Source organism: Ahaetulla prasina, chromosome 3 (assembly GCF_028640845.1).
Source record: "Ahaetulla prasina isolate Xishuangbanna chromosome 3, ASM2864084v1, whole genome shotgun sequence".
In the NCBI taxonomy this organism is placed as follows: Eukaryota; Metazoa; Chordata; class Lepidosauria; order Squamata; family Colubridae; genus Ahaetulla; species Ahaetulla prasina.
The window spans coordinates 81,773,135-81,796,512 of NC_080541.1; the positions used below are offsets into that span (position 1 = coordinate 81,773,135).

At 39.8% G+C, this 23,378-nt stretch overlaps 1 protein-coding gene across 4 annotated transcripts in view; it reads right to left on the reverse strand.

Moving 5' to 3' along the window:
* Positions 1–1,671: 1,671 nt before the first annotated feature.
* The window catches only part of LOC131194652 (lymphocyte antigen 86-like), a 46,842-nt gene continuing 25,135 nt past the window's right edge, over positions 1,672–23,378 (reverse strand). For 2 of the 4 annotated variants that reach the window (XM_058175893.1, XM_058175892.1), the window contains 2 exons: positions 20,632–20,684; positions 13,400–13,783 (listed from right to left, as the gene is read on the reverse strand). In XM_058175893.1, coding sequence (XP_058031876.1) covers positions 13,550–13,783; positions 20,632–20,684 — 287 coding nt within the window. In that variant the 3' untranslated portion in view covers positions 13,400–13,549. Of the gene's footprint in view, positions 2,097–13,399; positions 13,784–16,041; positions 16,134–20,631; positions 20,685–23,378 lie in introns of those variants that run through there. The other 2 variants (XM_058175895.1, XM_058175894.1) reach the window with 2 other exon arrangements.

The window sequence follows — 23,378 nt, forward strand, 5'->3', positions numbered from 1 at the left end:
TTCCCGGACCCAGCCGTCAGCGGAGGAGTGGGACACGACAGAAACCTTTGTGGTGCTGTGGAAATTCAAGATCATGCAGACCACTGATGCGCAGTCCTTCTGATTTTCAGAGGACTTGTATGAACGGTAATGCAGACTGCTTTGTTAGGATATTTAAAATTTAATAACTGGAGCAGTGAAGGGTTGAAAAATGAGTAAGAACACACAGTTATAGCTAATTGGTTAAAGGGAGCTGGCCATTGCATGAGAAAAGCTAAGCTGTGATTGGTTGCTGTGAGTGAAAAGGGGAGTTTTCTTGTTTCCCAAGTTTTTCCTCTGTGTGCTAGGTGTGCTCACTGTCATTTGCTGTTGCTCCTGCTGTGTTGATTTACCTAATGGTGATCCTCTTTGCCTATCTTATTTATTGTAAATATATTTACAGTGAAACTGGTTTATGCCTGTGTTTCTGACTCCATTTGGACACCGGCTGCGCAATTCCCTGACATTGTGAAATGGCTGGAACAGAGATGGTGGAAATTGAGGTACGAAGCAGCCAGTGATGGATGACAACCCACCACCCCATTCATAATGTAGCTCTAGAAATCTTCTAGAAATCTCAAATAAGACCATTCACAATATAGCTGTAGAAATCTTCTATAAATCTCAAATAAAACCATTCATACTGTAGCGCTAGAAATCTAGAAATCTCAAATAAGACCATTGATAATGTAGCTCTAGAAATCTAGAAATTTCAAGTAAGACCATTCATAATGTAGCTCTAGAAATCTCAAATAAGACCACCTGAGGGTCAGTCAGCTGAGATGGAACGTTAGCAAGAAGGAGGCATTGTGAAGAGATAGTTCTTTTCTATAGGAATTAGGTAATCATCTGCTTTGTACTTTCCCTGAAATGGAATCTAATTGTACATAGCTATAGTCGCTCTGAACAAGGATAACCTGACAACAGTGATCCATGCATTGTTGTAACTGCAGTGCATTGTCAGTGGGGCTATTTCTGAAAGATGTAGCTAATAAAAGATGCTGCAGCAAAATATTGTGTACGCACTATCATTGTTCTGAACACACTGCATTGGCTGCCTGTTGGCTGTCAGGCTAACCTTAAAACACTTGTGATGACATATAAAGCCCCCAATGGTTTAAGATGGGGATATTTCTCTCTTACACATCAGCTTAACAGCTAGTGGAGATGCATTCTCGAGGGTATAATATTTGCTAGCGTGGTGCTAAGCAGTAACCTGAAAGGGCATTCTTAATAGAAGTGATGCTAGTTTAAAACCCAACTGTTCAGATAAATTCAAGTTTAGTGTGCATGCCACATCATTCCCTCTTATTGATAGCCTGTGCTAGCATTTTTGTAGCTTTCAAGTGTAGGCAGCAGTTTTCAAGTTTTAAATACATAGAACTATTTTAAGTGAGGCTTTACTGGAACACAGATTAAATGTGTTAAGTTATTTTAAACTCTTTTAAATTACTCATTCTCTGCTTTAGGATTGCTTTTAGCAGGTTTTAAATTGTATATATATATATATATATATATATATATATATATATATATATATATATATATATATATATGTAGATCTTTGGTTATTCGGGTTTTCTCCGCGTAAAGTTGGAAGTGTCTTGGCAACGTTTTGAAGTCTCATTCGTCATCTTCAGGCTTCAGCTTCGTGCTTCTGGGAGCAATGTGTGACTGCAGCTGTTTCTTCCTTTTTAACTGCTAGTGGGGGTTTGAACTGATTGGGTGGGAGCTTGGCTGAGCACAACTATATATATATATATGTTTTCTGAGGTTTTCGCGGGTGTTTGTAGGTAGGTCTTTGGTTATTCGGGTTTTCTCCCGCGTAAAGTTGGAAGTGTCTTGGCAACGTTTCGACGAAGTCTCATTAGTCATCTTCAGGCTTCAGCTTCGTGCTTCTGGGAGCAATGTGTGATTGCAGCTGTTTCTTCCTTTTTAACTGCTAGTGGGGGTTTGAACTCCCACCCAATCAGTTAACTTTCATTAGGGCAGAGAACCGGTTGTTAAATTAGTTGAATCCCACCACTGATCACAACCATCTGAGAATGAGCACATTTACAATTTTGGAAGGCAGGAGCCTGCAAAAAAGCAAGAATTGTCAGCTCTCCCAGGTAACCAGGCAGGAAACACAATTAGATTAGCTAATTTGACTTTACTGTAAGGCTACATTAACAGAACCTTGCAAGTCTGAAGGTAAAAAATTCCCACCACGATTTTTAATCACCCAAACAATTAGGAGGTCTATGACAACTCGCTGCGGCCAATTTGACATGGCTAACTCACCACAGGACAGCTTGCCATGGGATAATTCAACATGGGATTAATTCTTTTTATTATTCATCAAAGCATTACAAAAGCTGGTAATCATAGGAATGATTTCCTTTGATACAAGAGATAAAATAATTTTGATGAAAACATAATCAACAAAAATAAAAGTGAACCCAACAGTGAATTGTCCCATAACGAGTTGTCCTGTGCAGTGGTTGATTTCAAATTTTTTTCCTACTGGTTCTGTGGGTATGGCTTGGTGGGGATGGCATTGCTTGGTGGGCTTGGCAGGGGAAGGATATTGTAAAATTTCCATTCCCACCCCACTCCAGGGGAAGGTTACTACAAAATCCCCATTTCCTCCCTATCGGCTGGGACTCAGGAGGCAGAGAATAGATCGGGGCAGGGCCAGTCAGAATTTTTACTACCGGTTCTCTGAACTACTCAAAATTTCTGCTACCGGTTCTCCAGAACCTGCTGAAATAATAATAATAATAATAATAATGGGCCGTGGTGGCTCAAGGCTATAAGAAGCCTGTTATTAAAACCAGCTGCCTGCAATTACTGCAGGTTCAAGCCCCACCAGGTCCAAGGTTGACTCAGCCTTCCATCCTTTATAAGGTAGGTAAAATGAGGACCCAGATTGTTGGGGGGGCAATAAGTTGACTTTGTAAATATACAAATAGAATGAGACTATTGCCTTATACATTGTAAGCCGCCCTGAGTCTTCGGAGAAGGGCGGGGTATAAATGTAAACAATAATAATAATAATAATAATAATAATAATAATAATAATAATAATAATAATAATAATAATAATAATAATATTTTAATTTTTATACCGCCCTTCTCCCGAAGGACTCAGGGCGGTGAACAGCCAAGTAAAAACAGTACAATATATTACAATAAAAGCTATTTAAAAAACTTATTCAATGTGGCCTAAATTTAAATATAAAATACATAATATAAAATATAAAATAAACCCCATTTAAAACAAATTAAAAACCCCTATCAAGCCAGTCCTGCTTGGAAGAATAGGTACGTCTTCAGCTCGCGGCGAAAAGTCCGGAGGTCAGGAAGTTGTCGAAGTCCTGGGGGAAGCTCATTCCAGAGGTGCCCCAACAGAGAAGGCTCTCCCCCTGGGGGTTGCCAGCCGACACTGTTTGGCTGACGGCACCCTGAGGAGACCCTCTCTATGGGAGCGTACCAGTCGGTGGGAGGCATGTGGTAGCGGAAGGCGGTCCCGAAGATATCCCGGTCCTATGCCATGGAGCGCTTTAAAGGTGATAACCCAACACCTTGAAGTGCACCCGGAAGACCACAGGTAGCCAGTGCAGCCTGCGCAGGATTGGTGTTATATGGGAGCCACGAGTGGCTCCCTCTATCACCCGCGCGGCTGCATTCTGGACCAACTGAAGCCTCCGGGTGCTCCTCAAGGGGAGCCCCATGTAGAGAGCATTGCAGTAGTCCAGGCGAGAAATCCAACTGTGGTCCTGTGGCAAGTGGGCCGTGGCAAATTGGCTGTGATGAGTTGTCCCATTTTGACAATTAGGGTAGGTCTTTCCTAAGTTTCTTCCTCTAACCATTAATCTATTGGTGGCTCCTACCTCTCTTATCTGATTAACTCCTAGGCAGCATCTCTTCCCCACTTTCCTCAAGGTCATTCCTACATTCCATTGTACCAATGGAACAATAGTTGAGCACCGAGAACTGTCAGTATTTTCTTAATTGTTGGCCAATAATGAATGTCTAATCTTTCTCAAGTCTTTGCTCACCCTATGTTGAAATTCAACTTTGCACCCATCAGCTTTGTATAAACATATTGACCACTAAGTCAATAGACAGTAATACTTAGCAGAGGAACTTTGAACTTCTACATCCTTTTCTTTTTGAAAAAGACTTAATGTTCATGTCTCTGTGTAACCATGTTTCCTATTGGTTCAGTTGATATTCTTGAGACTTTCATCATTCCCTTCAGTTTAGTTCTCCTTTGTCTTCTGTCTCCAACTTGTGCTGTACGAGGTGGCTACAATGCCTATAACATCAACTCCTCTTTACTAATCTGTTAATAGTAAACACTGATGGATGTTTTAATTGCAGAATGTTTTTTTAATATTTATTTTATCATTTTTTTATTGTATGCCATCCAGAGTCACTTTTATGATATGGGTGTCTATATAAATTGAATGAATAAATAAATAAAAACTTGACTCATACTCTTTCCATTAAGAAGGAGAGCATATTACAGGCTCTTAGATATAGAAAGAAGTAATTTAGGCTTTTCTATCATGTTATTACAAATTATTTTTTATATATACTAAATTTAGTGTTTATCCATTTTTTTTTCTGTTGCATCTGCTATCTATTACTCACTCTATTCAGAAAAATAAAATAAATACAAATTGCTCTTAATGCTGATTTGATGCATTTGGGCTGCTGTATCTAATCATGTCAGCATGCTGCGATCATGGGATCTCAGGAGTTGAATGGTAGGATGAGCCAAGAATCTCATCCAAGGAGAGCACAGATCACTCTTTTGAGCCATGTTTACTGAAGACAATTCACTACCCTGAAATTGGAGCTCCTTTTCTTGTTGACAGAATGCCACCGGCTCACAAATGGCTCAAAATGGTTTCTAACTGCAAACTCAAAATTATAACACCACTTAGTCATTAATAGGGCAAGACTTAATGTTCTGTCTTCCTCTGGAACAACTCCAGATCGAAGATTTTTTTTAAAAAAATTGTACAATGTTCCATGACTTCAGGGGAAATAAAAAAGATAGCTTGTACACATTCTCCCAAGTTCCATTTGATGCTGCCTTGGAGCATTGCTGCTCATCATTGCTATTGCCTGGTATTCTCTCAAATCTGGAGTAAATTCATAATTATTGCTAGGCATTTTTATCCTTGTTCCCTCCCCTCCCACTACTGCTCCATTCTTGTCTCTCATTTCTTCCAGTTTAGAAGTGGTGACCACTGCTGTAGTGATTCTATCTTCTTTACATCATTCCTTCAGAAGGAAACATTTGTTCAATGGAAATGGAATATAGAACATAGAATAACAGAGTTGGAAAGGACCTTGGAGGTCATGTAGTCCAACTCCCTGTACAAGCAGGACAGTCTATACTATTTCAGACAAGTGGCTGTCCAGTTTCTTCTTGAAAGCCTCCACAACTTCTGAAGGCAAGCTGTTCCACAGGTTGATTGTTCTCGCCGTTAGGAAATTTCTCCTTAATTATAGTGTGTTCATATGTATGTATATAGTGTTGGAAGAAATATCCATCTGGGTTCAGTTCCAAGTGGGGACAAAGACACTGGAAACATGGAGGCTGCTTGGAAAGATGGTTTAATGGTGGTCAGGATCACATGGCTTGAGTTCCTGAACAGAAAAGGGCTGAGATCCTGTGTGCTCCCTGGCTTTATGCTTTTTCTGAGCTTTGAACTTTCTGGGGCACAAGAAGAGTACCCTGATTGGCTGTCAGACTCCCAGGGGGTGGGGGTCTTAGCTAGCCTTGCTGGCTGATGTAATCTTCCCAGGTGCCATGTGGTGAGTTTCAGTTGCTAGATGGGTTCTATTATGATGCAGATGATGGCCCATTGACAAAGGTGGGGGGTGGCAGGAAGTTGCAGGGAGCTGCTTTGTCTTTAAAACATGTTTCTCCATTTCTCATCCAGGGAAATATATTCTGCCTTTTTAAATATTTTCTAAAATATTTCATTCTTCTAGGAGGGGGGTGGGTGCTAAATTCCTACAATAGTTATAGTGTTATAGTTATACTATAGGATTCCTCCTAGAGGTTATCTTGTTGGTCATTGATAGGAGTGAGTCAATGCCTTATCTATCGGGAATTTGAAGGAGACCTAATCTTCCCAACTTTTAATTTCCATTGTACTATGCATAACAAATTTCCCTGGTTTTGCATTCAGACCATAACTCCTAGAATTTCCACTCTGAAAGGCATTGAAAAGATTATTCACCCATTATTATAGAAGGTATTGGAATGGCCTAGAACAGTGATGGTGAACCTTTTCGGCACCAAGTGCCCGAACTGCATGCTTGTGCATGTGCGAGTGCCGGAGCACCGGAAACCCGAAGACCAGCTGGCCGGCGCGCACATGCTTGTTGTTTACCATTTTTTTAGCCATTTTCAGACCAAAAAACAGCCTGAGAAATGGCTCCAAAAGCCTGAAAACAGCCTGGAAAATGGCCTGAAAGCACCCCTTCAAAATGCCATGAAAATGCCCCCAAAATGACTTGAAAACTGGTCTGTTTTTTGCCTATCTTTCGAGCCATTTTCAGGCTGTTTTCTGGCACTCCGGCACCTGTGAAGATCAGCTGGCCGGCGTTGGAAACCAGAAGAGCAGCTGGCAATGGTGCACGTGCCCACAGAGAGGGCACTGCATGCCACCTCTGGCACGTGTGCCATAGGTTCTCCATCACGGGCCTTGAAGGCCAGGAGGAAGAGCTGCTACTAAGGCACTGACAGATAAAGTAGGCTTGAAAATAACACGAGAAAACATCTCAGGCAAGCTCCTCCCTCGTTCACACATGAAGATTAAATGTCAGAAGGAAGAAGGCTATTCAGACTAGCAGGATTCTGTTACTATAGCTGTTACTGTAAAGATACTGAAGCTTTGACCCATATGGAAGAGGGCTCTTAATCTGCTCCATCTTGTACGACCTTCAATTTCTCTACTGCCCTATTCAAAAAATTTCACAAAAGAACAGAATGAGACACCACAAAGAATGCTCCAAAATTCAGTAGTACCTTTAAAAACAGCCTTAAAGATGATAAAATTTAACTCCAAAAATCCCAGAGCCAAGAAAAGCTTTGAAATAAAACACCTGCACATTCAATACTCTCTCCAGATCCAGATTCCATGTTTTTAGGAAACTGGAGGTAGATGATCATAGATCTCCTTCCTGTAAAAGTGTTTCCCTTCCTCCAAGATCTATGTGTCACCCAAGGATATTGTTCCTCTTGAGAACTGTTAAGTTGCTAAGACCTAGCTGTGTTTGATATTATTATATGTTCTATTTTAGACTGATACAGTCATAGCTAAGTGAGATCTAAATCAGGATGAATCTACATGTCACCTTGGCAAGTGTGTGTTCACACACCCACGTTTGTTAAAATAATATGATTTAGTGCATTTTTAGGGGAGAACTGGGAGGAGGAAACTGCATTTAACCCCACTGATATTTGCTGATATTCATCGGCAAATTACTGATATTTTAACTTCTCCTGCTTCCAGGTTAGTTTTCCCATGCTATATTCCCGTTTTCTTTCACAGACTCATTAGAGTTCCAATCTGTTTTGCAACCTAGTTCAGCTTTCCCAGGGGTCAATCAGATGTCTTTGGGAAGCCAAGGAAAAGCTCGTGAACCTATTGGCTCCCTCCCATACATTTTCTCCAGCCTTGGGAGACAATACACAGGCATCTGATCACACTGAAAATAGCAATAGAAATAGCACTTAGACTTATATACTGTTTCACCGTGCTTTACAGCTCTCTCTAAGTGGTTTTACAGGGTACAGCATATTGCCCCCAATAATCTGGCTCCTCATTTTACTGAACTCGGAAGAATGGAAGGCTGAGTCAACCTTGAGTCGATGAGAATCAGATTCCTGGCAATCAGCAGAATTAGCCTGCAATACTATATTCTCACCACTGTGCCACCAAGGCTAGTGAAATTAAGAGTTTTTCCCCCAATGTGGATCATACTACAGTTAACATAGTCACTTTAATCCCCTTTCCTCCAATTCCCAGGGAGTGGTTTGGAATCTTTTGCCATCATTCTTTAAAATTATAATTCTGTTATTTGGTTGCATCACATTTGGTGATCTCACTGTTCATTCCTAACTTCAGATAATTTCTGAACTGGTTTAAAAGCACTGTGCCAATACGGATTCTTCTGGGATTCCACAGTTTAAACCCACTCAGTACAGACATTGCTATGTATTCTTTCTCTCCAATTGCTCTTCTTTAACCTGTTATTGATCTATAATAGAACTTCTTAATAAATTAGAAAACAGGGAGATGGCCAACTATTTTCCCATCCAAGCAATGATAAGAGTTAAACCTACCTAACACTACCCCTTGAAGGAACAGCTGGTGGAGGATAGCTGGTTCTTGTCCATTCAATCAGTTCTGAGTCTTTGGGATATCATTTTGTGAGGATTTTCTGTCAGAAAGAAATCTTTGATATTGGAGAGCTTAGATAAGTGAGGCCAGAGGAAAGCAATTTTGGGGGCCAGTGGGAATCTTTTCTTTGAGCATGTTATGTGTGCTGCCATGGTGAAGCTTGACTCTTAATAGAATTGCTGCCATGATGCTTGAGATCTTTTATAAAATTTGCAGTTATCAAATGATGAACCGATGGGCTTGTTTTTTCTATTATTCAATTTGTATTTTAGTACCCCAAGATACTATACTCCAACCCACCCACATTTATTTTTTGTTGGACAAAACTAAACACTTCCAGACAAAGCTCTACGCTGTTGATAGCCTTATTTTTGAGAAATGATTTTTCAAACTCATTTTGGGCCCAGACGTATTCTTGGGAATGTCAGGCTATGGAACAGTCAATTCATCAAAAAAAAATTAAATTCTTCCAAGCAAAATATCCATGGTGCAGAGGTGGGATTCACATACTGTAGAAACCAGTTCGTCCAGCACCAGAAATGTGAGCACGCAGGAAATGTGAGCACCAGAAATGTGAACACGTCTACACATGCATGCGGCATCACAAAACACAGCAATTTGCTCGCGCGCTGCCACACATGTGTGCAATGTCAAAAACACAGCGATATAGGACGGGATTGTGCCTGGGCAGGTGAGCAGGTGTGGGCCCACCCCACCGGGCCCACCCACAGACTCACCACTACCGGTTCGCCTGAACTGATCTGAACTAACTGAATACCACCTCTGCCATGGTGTCTTCTTTAACAGGATTTATGGAAACAGAGTACTAAGAATTTCAGCAATTGAACTATTTCTAATTTTGAATCAATTCATTTCACAAATATAACTGGGTGGAAACTTTCTTAGTTTCATTCCAACAGCTTTCTATGAACCAATGAGAGATTCTTTTACTGATAATAAAGGAACTTGCAGGTGGATGTTTACAAAGCTATCTCCTTATCAGGCTGTAAATTGACCATTACAGAAAATAATCATGATGCTAAATGCTGTGCTTTATTTTGCTGCATTCCAGATTTCTATTTAGCTATTTTTATATGAAAATAAAAAAAATAAAATAAAAAAAGCAGATGGGCACAGCGAGCCGGATTAATAATTAAATCAGTAAACTCAAGTATTAATGAACTACTATTCTTCTATACCAGGGGTCCCCAACCTTTTGGATCTCAGGGACCACTAAATTCATAATTTTAAATCCCACAGACCACTAATATTATCTGCCTAATGACTGGCTGGATGGGCATGGCTAGGTGGTCACCTCTCTCCTGCCAGCCACTCGTCACCTCCCCGCCCGAGCTCCTTAGGGCCCCAACAGGAAGCAGTTATTGGAGCTAAGCAGCTACCATGAGAAAGAGTTGGCAAAACAGCTCAGTTCAAATTGGATCTGACTGAGAAGGAGGCTCAGCAGAAGCACCTCACTGAGGACTAGGAGCATAGGCTTTCCAAGCAGAGAGAAGACCTGTGGGAGTGCAAGGCCAGGTACTGTCACCTGGTGACTCAGTGGGCTGAGATGGTCAGCCAGTTCCAGGCCACGATGAGTCCCAGAGGAACAAGGCCCTCCGCCTCCTTGCCACCAGCAGTGCTTCCCTCCAGCCTTCGGCCAAAGCCCCTCACCAGGAGACCCCAAGTCAGAATTTCTGCCCCCTTCCAACCCACACAAAAAGACCCCAAAGGGGGAGACTCTCTGCAGCAACACAAATGTTTATAGCACATATCAGGCCCAGGGGGCTGTAGTGTGAGGACCCTGATTTAGTGCAATATAAAAAAATGCAAATAATTTTTCTGCGGGCCACCAAAATTTTCTCTTGGACCACCAGTGGTCCACGGACCATCAGTTGGCGACTGCTGTTCTATACTTTCTACCCAGCCCATATAAGGGATCCAGGAGTTCTCCCAATGTGCTGTCTTCATGATGAGATCATATATTTGGGCTTGAAAAATGTAGTTCTATTTTCAGATGTTCTCTTGCACCATGTGGATAGACTTGGATTTTGTTATTTCTGATTTAAAGAACCTAACGGCAAAAATGTATTAAGAAGATAGATTTGGGTTATAATAAGCCACCATGCTGCTCGAGTTCTATGAAATGCTTCATCATTACACAGACATTACAAGAAGTGGATGAATTTTACAAGCATTTAAGTCCCTACTATGTTGTGGATATGAATACCATAATTTAGAATGTAGAGTTCATAAAAATCCATGCTTTGCATTCAGGCATTCATGAAAGATTTTTCTAGTCCATTGTAAAAAATGTGATGGTTTTGCAATTTATTAAAGGAAGGTTACGTTTGGAAGGTTTTACTATCATAAGTTACAAAAGGAGTAAGCAAACAGTAGCACAGAAGATACCATTCTAACCATCACTAAAGAACTTGCGTTGAAAAGTTTCATTAACGGACAGAGTGTTGTTTTTCATCTCACTTTATTACATACAGCCTTCCATCCTTTATAAGGTAGGTAAAATGAGGACCCAGATTGTTGGGGGGGGCAATAAGTTGACTTTGTAAATATACAAATAGAATGAGACTATTGCCTTATACACTGTAAGCCGCCCTGAGTCTTCGGAAAAGGGCGGGATATAAATGTAAAAAAAAACAAACAAAAAAAAAAAACAAAAAACAAAAAACTTCTGATAAAGTGTTTAGTAAGTTATATATAGTATTAGCTTTACTTTCCTATTTTAATGTGCTGCGAAAGTAAAATTCTTTCAAGGGACACATTCATATAATTCATTGATCTTTTCTAGAGGCTTATTGACTTGCTAGTCAAGACAAAACCTTGGGTGTTTTTTTTTATTGTCTCTCATACAAGTATTAACCAGGTCAAACCCTGCTTAATTTGGAGGATTAGACAAGGCACACTGTACAGTCCATCAGCTGTCAGACAGTGAGGTTTGTGAACATGTAAAAGGGCTTAATCACTCCAGTCAATAAACCACAAGACTTAACCCTAAACAGACTCAGTCAGACACAAATAAATTAATTTGATCCAATCGCTTGAAGAATAGGGAATAATGTCAACTGACTTACTTGATTTACTCTGCATCTCTAGTCCTTTAAGAAAAAGATTTGAAGAAGAACAGTTGAAAAAAACCAAACTTTGTCTTCATAAAAAACATGCTGCCAATGTACAAAATGTACCTCCCAAATCTTGATTAGCTGCAATAGCAATAAGCAATAAGACTTATATACCACCCCATAGTGCTTTACAGTACTCTCTGAGTGGTTTACGAATGTCAACACATTGGCCCCAACAATTTGGATCCTCATTTGACCTTGATCTCAGAAGGATGGAAGGCTGAGACAATCTTGACCCGTTCAGGATCAAACTCCAGACTGTGGGCAGAGTTAACCTGCAATACTGCATTCTAACCACTGCACCAGCAGAGTCATCTCTACTGCCATTGTCTGCCTGGCAAATGGAGAAGGGCTACATTAACATAAGAATTTGTCAGTCCTCTCCAAAATCAGGATTCAAGGGATAGTATTAGGCACTGTCATGGACTCTTGTGTTCTAAAAATAATGGTTTTTGATCTAGATCAGGGTCCAACCTATGGCCCAAGGGCAGCAGGTTGCTCTGCATGGCTAGTAACGCAGCCCCACAAGATAATGAAAAATATAAAAAAGCAAGGAAGTTTGTTATTTATATACATTAACTTATATATTTTATATGCAGCCCAAGACAATTCCTCTTCCCTCAGTGTGACCCAAGCAAGCCAAAAGGTTGGGCAATCATGATCTAGATGCTGTAAGAACATTATCACTGAGAAATTCAACTGGGTTAATAGTTGACTGCTGTGAGAATCAAGGTGACCTGGAATTTGCCCTTCTTGGTTTGCTTTCTCCCTTGGTTTGCTGATACACGGTTCAGTCTCAAAGCAACACAATATTTTGGCATGCTTACCTTTCAGTAGTGCTAATGAACCGATGTATAAGCCCTTCAAATTCTGCTGATAACAGAAAAATAAAGAAAACCCCACTTTAAAGGTTCCAAACCAGCAAGAGAATATGCAGCTCTGCTGGAGTGGCTCACAATAGTACCTATACGTTTTGCACAGACAAAATCCTAATTTCCACTTTCAACATTTCCACTAGGGAACAGTAGTTTTTAAAACCTTGGATTGCTAGTGTAAACCCGCATACACAATCGAGAGTTACAGTACATGGATCAAAGACTCAAGTTGGAAGAAGATAACTTTTCGTGATTCAAAAACAGTGCTGGGTCTCCTGTAATGTTCCTTTTTGCTTCTGAAATCCATTTTGCACTTCATTAGCAGTGTTAATTTTGTTCCTTGGAGGGAGCAGTGGACACTGTTCATTGTGCTAAAACATGCTATGAAGCTGTTATAAGAAAAGGATTTTCTCCTTAAAAGGCTCTCAAACCAACATGTTCAGTTAGACACTTTTCCTCAGAAACTGATTGTGGGGGAAGAAGGAAACCACGAATCAACAAAATATGTGTCACCATTCGAGTGTGCAATGTAACAATTAAGGTGTGTGGGTTGACACCAAGAGACTCAGAATGAGCCCCCCCCCTCCCCAAGCTGGAAGTTCATTATATGACTGAACCAGTTTCATTTTGTCAGCCAAACCTAGCTCTTGTGGTGGAGGAAAATGGAAGGAGAAAACACTACATGTACCACTTTAAACTCCTGAACTAAAAGCTGGATATAAATACTAACATATTTTTTTTAAAAAGCATGCATCTCCAAAGCAAGAGACTGGCATTTGTCAAATACAGATTTACATTATATAGACCATAACCCCAAATGAAAACTATTTCATAGCTGTGAACACTTTATTAAATCTAACTAACTTTTTATATAAAGTTTATATATATTGCTTAACTCTGAATATGTACTTCTCAAAGACAGAGAGCTTATTTTTTATATATATTCTTGTGAATGGATTCCTTCCTTTAGCTGATATATTTATTTATTTGTCCATGAGATTTGACGGAATACAAACCTTTCCAGAATAGAACCTTTTATTCAATAATGTGGCAAGGTACTAAATTGTAGCTTTTGTGTTGGAGAAACAACCAGAGTTGATTTCTAATTTTGTTCCGCCCAAGAAACCTCACAACAAAACCAGAATAAAATTACGGTAAGTAGGTAAATTCCCCTGATATCTCTTGAGCAAATGGCAGCCCTCCATCTGACTAAGCTGATCTCTTGGCTGAAGAGCATGTTCAGAGGGGGGCCAACGTTGCAGTGGATTTCCAAAATGGCATTCCCTCCATGCAAGCACAGCTGAGACCAGCTTGCTACGCGGACTTCTCTTTTTTCCTGGAAGAGAGTGAGGGCAAAATTGCTCGTTTATTGATCCAGCTGGCTGTGGATAGCAACAGTTGCCCATTTGTGGCTTCATTAGCTTGCTTTGTCCAAGCCTTGTTTTTCAGTGCAAGATGTTTTCAGTGCAAGATGTTTTCAGTGCAAGATGTTTTCAGTGCAAGATGTTTTCAGTGCAAGATGTTTTCAGTGCAAGATGTTTTCAGTGCAAGATGTTTTCAGTGCAAGATGTTTTCAGTGCAAGATGTTTTCAGTGCAAGATGTTTTCAGTGCAAGATGTTTTCAGTGCAAGATGTTTTCAGTGTAGTGCCGCAGACTCCTAGGAGTGTGGATCTCAGTCATTCTTACTCTTCCAAGAGACTCAGAATGAGCCCCCCCCCAAGCTGGAAGTTCATTATATGACTGAACCAGTTTCATTTTGTCAGCCAAACCTAGCTCTTGTGGTGGAGGAAAATGGAAGGAGAAAACACTACATGTACCACTTTAAACTCCTGAACTAAAAACTGGATATAAATACTAACAATTTTTTTTAAAAAAGCATGCATCTCCAAAGCAAGAGACTGGCATTTGTCAAATACAGATTTAGGTTATATAGACCATAACCCCAAATGAAAACTATTTCATAGCTGTGAACACTTTATTAAATCTAACTAACTTTTTATATAAAGTTTATATATATTGCTTAACTCTGTATATGTACTTCTCAAAGACAGAGAGCTTATTTTTTATGGATTCCTTCCTTTAGCTGATATATTTATTTATTTGTTCATGAGATTTGACAGAATACAAACCTTTCCAGAATAGAACCTTTTATTCAATAATGTGGCAAGGTACTAAATTGTAGCTTTTGTGTTGGAGAAACAACCAGAGTTGATTTCTCATTTTGTTCCGCCCAAGAAACCTCACAACAAAACCAGAATAAAATTACGGTAAGTAGGTAAATTCCCCTGATATCTCTTGAGCAAATGGCAGCCCTCCATCTGACTAAGCTGATCTCTTGGCTGAGGAGCATGTTCAGAGGGGGTCCAATGTTGCAGTGGATTTCCAAAATGGCACTCCCTCCATGCAAGCACAGCTGAGACCAGCTTGCTACGTGGACTTCTCTTTTTTCCTGGAAGAGGGTGAGGGCAAAATTGCTCGTTTATTGATCCAGCTGGCTGTGGATAGCAACAGTTGCCCATTTGTGGCTTCATTAGCTTGCTTTGTCCAAGCCTTGTTTTTCAGTGCAAGATGTTTTCAGTGTAGTGCCACAGACTCCTAGGAGTGTGGATCTCAGTCATTCTTACTCTTCCAAGAGACTCGTTTTCACGCAAGGTTGTCTGCATTGGTGACATGGTCAAAAAGACCAAGATGGCAGTCTTAATCACACAGTGGTGGCCAAACATTGACTCTTTTGACCACCCTTGGGTGTCCCTGCACAAATCCCAAATGAGCAGGACTGATGAGGGGGAAAAGGGCATTCAGTCTTGCTTTGAGGGGAATGGGAGTTAACAGGAAAATGAACCTCCAGGGAGAGTTACAACAATTTGAAAAAGGAATTTCTCTGGGAAATTCATTTTTGTGAATAAAGCTAATAGTGGCACAACACTTACAATTTTAGCAAAATGTTTCATAAAAGGAAGCAGAAAGTTTACAGAACGTAAAATTAAACGTACAATGATGGATCATTTTGAATATATCAGGTCCATTCAACTTTTAAAAAAGCAACTGAACTCAATCAGCCTCCTTTTTCATTGTTTCAGTATGTTATAATGGGTAGATTGAAGTAAGCGCTCCTTGAATTTCTAAAACTTAGGCTGATTTTAACTGTGTAGACTAGTTCTTCTCAAAGCTAGGTAAATTACAGGTTTACTTATGAATTATGTAAAGTTGAATTCAGTAGTAAATCATGCTTGTTGTTAAGTGTCCAGAATGCAATCATGTGACTTGGGGGGAAGGCTGGAATAAAACTGCGTTCTAAGTACCTATTGGGTCTGTCATAACTTTGAATGGTTGCTAAGTGACTGGTCGTAAGTCAAGATCAGTGGTATCACTGTATCAGTGGTGGGATTCAAATTTTTTACTACTGATTCTGTGGGTGTGGCTTGGTGTGCGTAGCAGGGAAGGATACTGTAAAATCTCCATTCCTTCAGTGACCATTCAAAGTTATGATGGTGCTGTTCAATAAGATTTTTTAAATAAATGGTTTTGGGTATTGAAGGAAAAAGTTTGGGAAGCCCTGGTCTAGGCAATGCTAGCTCGAAAAGCAACAAAGATCAATTTCTCATTGATTGTTGATATAAAAATCAGCACAAATAATTGTATGATGGTCTTCGTTGAAGAGCTGAACTGTTACATTAAATTCTCCCTGTAAGAAAAAGAAAGGAATGAATATGTTCTGAAAAAATTAATTAATTTGTGGAGACTACCACTTCTCATCCAGAACATTACTGTGGCTGTTTTTTAATTAGTTAAATTAGTCAACAACCCAATATATGGCAATTGTCAAAAACAATCCTGCAACTGAGGCTGGCATTGAAATAAACTGAAAAATAAAACTGTCGAATGACTTGTGAAAGACCAATAAGATGAGATTGTTTTAACTGGGCGAAAGGGCCTTTTTCCTGATGCTGCTACAGCATAATTCCTTGAAGGCTGCAAGCAATAAATTCACAGGCAAAAGGAAGATCCAGTTATTTGTTTTAGCAAAGGGATCTGAGGATCCTATTGTTTGAAGATTCATTATTTGCATTTGCTGGTTTTCTGCACTTTATGAACCTTAAAATATCAGGATAATATTGGGACTGTTGGGGTAATAAATGTAATGATAAGTAGCAGTCTGACACATGCACTTCCTGCATTTTTCTCTTCCTCCTTGTATCATACTTTCCTACATAAAGTTGATTGTTTTATGTATTTATTTTCAACAAGCAGTGGTCTGCATAAGTCTTTCTACTAACACAATTCTCCCGGTTTTATATTTCATTGCCTGTACTTCAGGGCAGGACAGACAGGACAGTCCCCTAATTGCTGCTGAAAAAACTTTCCAGTTTCGCTTACTACTTGGCATGCTAGTTGTCACTGCTAGTATTTTTTTATTTTTTTATTTACATTTATATCCCGCCCTTCTCCGAAGACTCAGGCGGTTTACATTAATGTAAGGCAATAGTCTTCATCCTATTTGTATATTTATATACAAAGTCAACTTATTGCCCCCCCCCCAACAATCTGGGTCTTCATTTTACCTACCTTATAAAGGATGGAAGGCTGAGTCAACCTTGGGCCTGGTGGGACTCGAGCCTGCAGTAATTGCAAGCAGCTGTGTTTAATAACAGGCTGTCTTACAGCCTGACTCAAATATAAATATGGACATGAGCACATGAAATGAGTATGAATAAATGGGGACAGTATGACAGGGACGGTAGGCACGCTGGTGCTTATGCACACCTGCAGACCTCTTAGGAATGGGGTGAGGTCCATGGTAGACAGTTTAAGGTTAAAGTTTTGGGGTTTGAAGATGTAACAACAGAGTCAAGTAGTGCATTCCAGGCATTGACCACCCTTGGGTGTCCCTGCACAAATCCCAAATGAGCAGGACTGATGAGGGGAAAAGGGCATTCAGTCTTGCTTTGAGGGGAATGGGAGTTAACAGGAAAATGAACCTCCAGGGAGAGTTACAACAATTTGAAAAAGGAATTTCTCTGGGAAATTCATTTTTGTGAATAAAGCTAATAGTGGCACAACACTTACAATTTTAGCAAAATGTTTCATAAAAGGAAGCAGAAAGTTTACAGAAACCTGAAGTAAATGCCAGTCTCTGGCAAAACATAAATTGCAGTCATGTGACTGTAAACAGTCATAAATGCGGACTGGTTGTTAAGGACATCGCTATGTGACTGTGGCCAATTTTGCAGGTTTTTTGGGACAGTTGTTGGGTGAACACGGCAGTCGCTTAGCGAAACCGCTTTAGCCAGTGGGTGGGTTTTTTGCCAGAAACCTGAAGTAAATGCCAGTCTCTGGCAAAACATAAATTGCAGTCATGTGACTGTAAACAGTCTTAAATGCGGACTGGTTGTTAAGGACATCGCTATGTGACTGTGGCCAATTTTGCAGGTTTTTTGGGACAGTTGTTGGGTGAACACGGCAGTCGCTTAGCGAAACCGCTTTAGCCAGTGGGTGGGTTTTTTGCCAGAAACCTGAAGTAAATGCCAGTCTCTGGCAAAACATAAATTGCAGTCATGTGACTGTAAACAGTCTTAAATGCGGACTGGTTGTTAAGGACATCGCTATGTGACTGTGGCCAATTTTGCAGGTTTTTTGGGACAGTTGTTGGGTGAACACGGCAGTCGCTTAGCGAAACCGCTTTAGCCAGTGGGTGGGTTTTTTGCCAGAAACCTGAAGTAAATGCCAGTCTCTGGCAAAACATAAATTGCAGTCATGTGACTGTAAACAGTCATAAATGCGGAATGGTTGTTAAGTGTCCAGAATGCAATCATGTGACTTGGGGGGAAGGCTGGAATAAAACTGCGTTCTAAGTACCTATTGGGTCTGTCATAACTTTGAATGGTTGCTAAGTGACTGGTCATAAGTCAAGATCAGTGGTATCACTGTATCAGTGGTGGGATTCAAATTTTTTTACTGCTGGTTCTGTGGGTGTGGCTTGGTGTGCGTAGCAGGGGAAGGATACTGTAAAATCTCCATTCCCTCCCCACTCCACGGGAAGGTTACTGCAAAATCCCCATTTCCTCCCAATCATGAGGCAGAGAATAAATGTGGGCAGGGGCAGTCAGAGGTGGCATTTACCGGTTCTCCGAACTACTCAAAATTTCTGCTACTGGTTCTCCAGAACTGGTCAGAACCTGCTGAATACCACCTCTGCCCTATATCCAAAATTGGGTAAAATTGGGCCTTTTTGGGGTAATAATATACAAGCCCATTCCCCATCACAAGAGGAATATTTAAACTGACTTAAAGATGGTTACGTGTACTAAAATATATTCAAAAATCTCCCAAAGATTCCCATTAAGACAAAAATTGATGAAATTGTGAATAGTAATCTGTTGAAATAATATGAATTGTTTTAACTGGGCGAAAGGGCCTTTTTCCTGATGCTGCTACAGCATAATTCCTTGAAGGCTGCAAGCAATAAATTCACAGGCAAAAGGAAGATCCAGTTATTTGTTTTAGCAAAGGGATCTGAGGATCCTATTGTTTGAAGATTCATTATTTACATTTGCTGGTTTTCTGCACTTTATGAACCTTAAAATATCAGGATAATATTGGGACTGTTGGGGTAATAAATGTAATGATAAGTAGCAGTCTGACACATGCACTTCCTGCATTTTTCTCTTCCTCCTTGTATCATACTTTCCTACATAAAGTTGATTGTTTTATGTATTTATTTTCAACAAGCAGTGGTCTGCATAAGTCTTTCTACTAACACAATTCTCCCGGTTTTATATTTCATTGCCTGTACTTCAGGGCAGGACAGACAGGACAGTCCCCTAATTGCTGCTGAAAAAACTTTCCAGCTTCGCTTACTACTTGGCATGCTAGTTGTCACTGCTAGTATTTTTTTATTTTTTTATTTACTTTATTTTATTTTATTTACATTTATATCCCGCCCTTCTCCGAAGACTCAGGGCGGTTTACATTGTGTAAGGCAATAGTCTTCATCCTATTTGTATATTTATATACAAAGTCAACTTATTGCCCCCCCCCCAACAATCTGGGTCTTCATTTTACCTACCTAATAAAGGATGGAAGGCTGAGTCAACCTTGGGCCTGGTGGGACTCGAGCCTGCAGTAATTGCAAGCAGCTGTGTTTAATAACAGGCTGTCTTACAGCCTGAGCTACCCACAGCCCTCAAATATAAATATGGACATGAGCACATGAAATGAGTATGAATAAATGGGGACAGTATGACAGGGACGGTAGGCACGCTGGTGTGCTTATGCACACCCCCTGCAGACCTCTTAGGAATGGGGTGAGGTCCATGGTAGACAGTTTAAGGTTAAAGTTTTGGGGGTTTGAAGATGTAACAACAGAGTCAAGTAGTGCATTCCAGGCATTGACCACCCTGTTGATGAAGTCATATTTTCTGCAATCGAGTTTGGAGCGGTTTACCTTGAGTTTGTGTCTATTGTTTGCCCGTGTATTATTGCGGTTGAAGCTGAAGTAGTCATTGACAGGTAGTCATTGACAACACAAATTCCCCACAATTGAATTAGAGAGTTCTCTAAATAGAGAGTAAATCATTTGCTCATATGCTTTCACTGATCTCCTATGAAGTGCTCTGCTGATCAAACTAAATTTTCTTTAGTTTGGCTTCTGTTCTTACCATTTTCTAATATAAAATTCCAACCATTCCTTTTTTTTTTTCAAGCCAAGAATTCTATGTTATTGAATTCCACACTTGGAGCCACTCTTCACAATTTGTTTGGACAAGATCTACATTTAATTTGCTTTAATTTACACTGAAACTTAATGAAAGCTTAAAATTGTTAATGATTCTCCGCTGCTGTTTTTAATTATCTTTGTCTGCCACATTAAAAATTACAATGCGCAGTAGTAACAGTTATCTCTAGAGTATTCAAATAACCCTGGGAGTCAGGCTATGTACCTCTATCCTGAGCAGTTGTCGAGCAATGATATCAATTGCTCCCAGGCTGTCATATGAGAATACATGATCCTTATGCATGACATTTTACTAGATAATGTTGCAACAACCACATTCCTCTTTAACATATCTTACTTCTCCAGTACATTCATTTCTAAAAGTAGCATTACTGCACCCTATTAGACATTTAACAAATAATGTTTTTTTTTTCCTTTATAAAATTATAAGGAAATAGGAAAAACTTACCTGTGGGATGCTGTCCATGTTCAGGGAGACGGGCCCTGTGTAGTAAATATATTCTGCAAAACAAACATTTCCAGTGATAAGGAAGAAAACTGGGTGAGACAGCACCTAATTTATACAATGAATGCCATGAATAACCTCTATGATTAAAACACCCCATATGCATACACAGTGAAACATTCTCTTGGATGGAAACCAAGAATCAGGTCCCTGCTCAGTAATTAATTTAGATGCAACATTACTGTTCTAATACAGACTTGACACATTGTCTTTAACTCTTTGAAATAATGAGCTGCTGAATTTTTTAAATAATACTGTTCCTGTCTCTTTGTGTAAGGTTAATAATATTATTTATTAACAAATAAACATTATTTACAGTGGTTTTTTATATCACAGCCAATAGCCCATGACTCCATTATATCAAAATTTCCAATCCTTAAAAAATAGTAAATACTTAATTCTTTGCACATGTCAGACAATCTTAAAAGGCGATCCCTACTCCACACAACCCTTGAATGACCCTGCAATAAGTCAACAAAGAGGTTACTGAGAACATGCATTCTTTGTTTTTGTCTCTTTATTACATAGACACAATAAAATAATAATCCTCCCAATCAATTGTATTATCCCATAACATAAAACATGAATCATAACATAAGTCAAAATGTCTAATGAAGTAATAAGGCAGTTCAATACTACCACCATTGCCCCAGTGTCCATCTTAAAGGAATAGTTTTTGTCACTCAATGAAACCCTACCACTGTGACACCAATACATCTTTGGTGAGCTATTTTATAATGTCTGGACCACTATTGAGGTCTATGTCCAACCTCTCATCCTCTTAGTCTTTATTGTTTTTCACAATAGCCTAATCACATGGTAGAAGGGCCCGGATCTCTGTTGTAAGACTTTCCAGTCCAAGCAAGCTATAAAAGGTGCACCAGTTGAAACTGGGATATAATACCCCTAGCTGAACTCTTCCTGGAAGGGATTCAGATAATCCAAAAATATTTCTGATCCTCTGTAGTTGATGCTCTAATGCCATTAGCATCCTGCAAGGATCAGAGCAAGGGCCCTACCAAGATGCAGAAAATGGAGGAAAATATAATGAGGGAAAACTTTATGTGCCGCCTTCAGCCCTTGAATGAAAAATTAATAAATATAAAAGGAATAATTGTAGGTGTGGAGTAATAGAGTCATAATACAGTCACTGAAAGTAAGTGGAGTCGGATAGAATATTCTAGGAAATGAAAAAACTGCAAACACATTGCTTAAGATTTCTAAACGGATGAATGACAAAAGAGATATAATTCTGGTGTATAATTCTGGTGTAGGTCATGCTGCATATGGGCTCAGAAGTTCCTTACATTCCCCGCCCAAATGTTCTTGTTTATCTTTTTGATTTTTTCCATAGAGAAAGAATAATAGCAGAACTATGCTGCATACTTTAAAGGCATCCTGAAACAACAACAACAAAAGGCAGAATGTCTACTAGCAAAAAACCTCTTCAAAGTTTATGTTATGTTTCAGTCCTATCAGTGGCTTTCTACCAGCCGCCTCAGCTTGGCTGAGCGCCAGACTCATTTTGGTTTCCCTTCAGTGTTTGGCCAGAGCCAGGGTGGGGCCAGGATTTCCTTTACAATCTTCTGCTGGTTCCCCAGAGGGCTGGTGTGTGTGTGTGTTTGAAAGAGAGAGGGGGGGGAGGGAGGGAGGGGGAGATGCTGTTCACCTCCAAATGTGGTACTTCAGAACTGAAGGATGTCAGGGAAGGGGCTGGCTCAACTCTTAAGGTTCTTTCCCCCTATTATAATTATACTTTTGTCAGTTTTCTATCTTTTCAAAATCTATGGTAGCTAACATTTTTTTCTCCCCCCCCCCCGATCTTGGAAATATGGTCCGTCCACCAGTTTCATGGAATATTACAGATGTTTCCACGATATATATGATTTTCAGTCTATGTAATCACTGTGTAAGTTTCATGGAATATTACAGATGTTTCCAAGAGGCAAAAAGTTAACCAGACTGGGTGCTATAACACTAAAATTGCTTTAAAAAATATTAATATTCTTCCTGAAAAGACCCCCATTTTATCTGGAGGATCGGTTGTCTAGTACAGGTAGTCCTCAACTCACGATCACAATTCAGCCCAAAATTTCTATTGCTAAGCAAGACATTCGTTCGATGGATTTTGTCCCATTTTGCAACCCTCTTGCCACAGTTGCTAAGTGAATCACTGCAGTTGTTAAATTAGTAACATGGTTGTTAAGTGAATCTGTCTTCCTGGTTGATTTTCCTTGTCAGAAGGTCACAAAAGGTGATCACATGACCCCGGGCCACCCATCCCCCCTCTCTCTCTTCCTCAGAATGTCAACATGGAAGATTTAAGATACCTTTGAATTTGTTTGATTACCTTATTATGCTATAAATGATGCTCATTTTGCATTTGCTCCACTATCTATGTATCCATATAGGTGAAAGAGAATTATTAAGCAGAGCAAGTGATATTAATCAGCTGTTTAACCAAGCAGCAGATCAGTCAATTCTAATTCCTAAATCTGTTTATAAAGCCTTGGGGGGGGGCTATGGGTACTTTGAGCAGAGATAAGCATCTGAGTTCCCCACTCCCACTTTTGTTACCCCTTTCATTTGATTTGGGGCAAGAAAGCAAGTAGCAGCTAAGAAGTAGCACACATCCTGCAGAAAAGAGAAAAAGCACTTTTTCAACATTGGCTGATCTGGAAAAAGCTCAG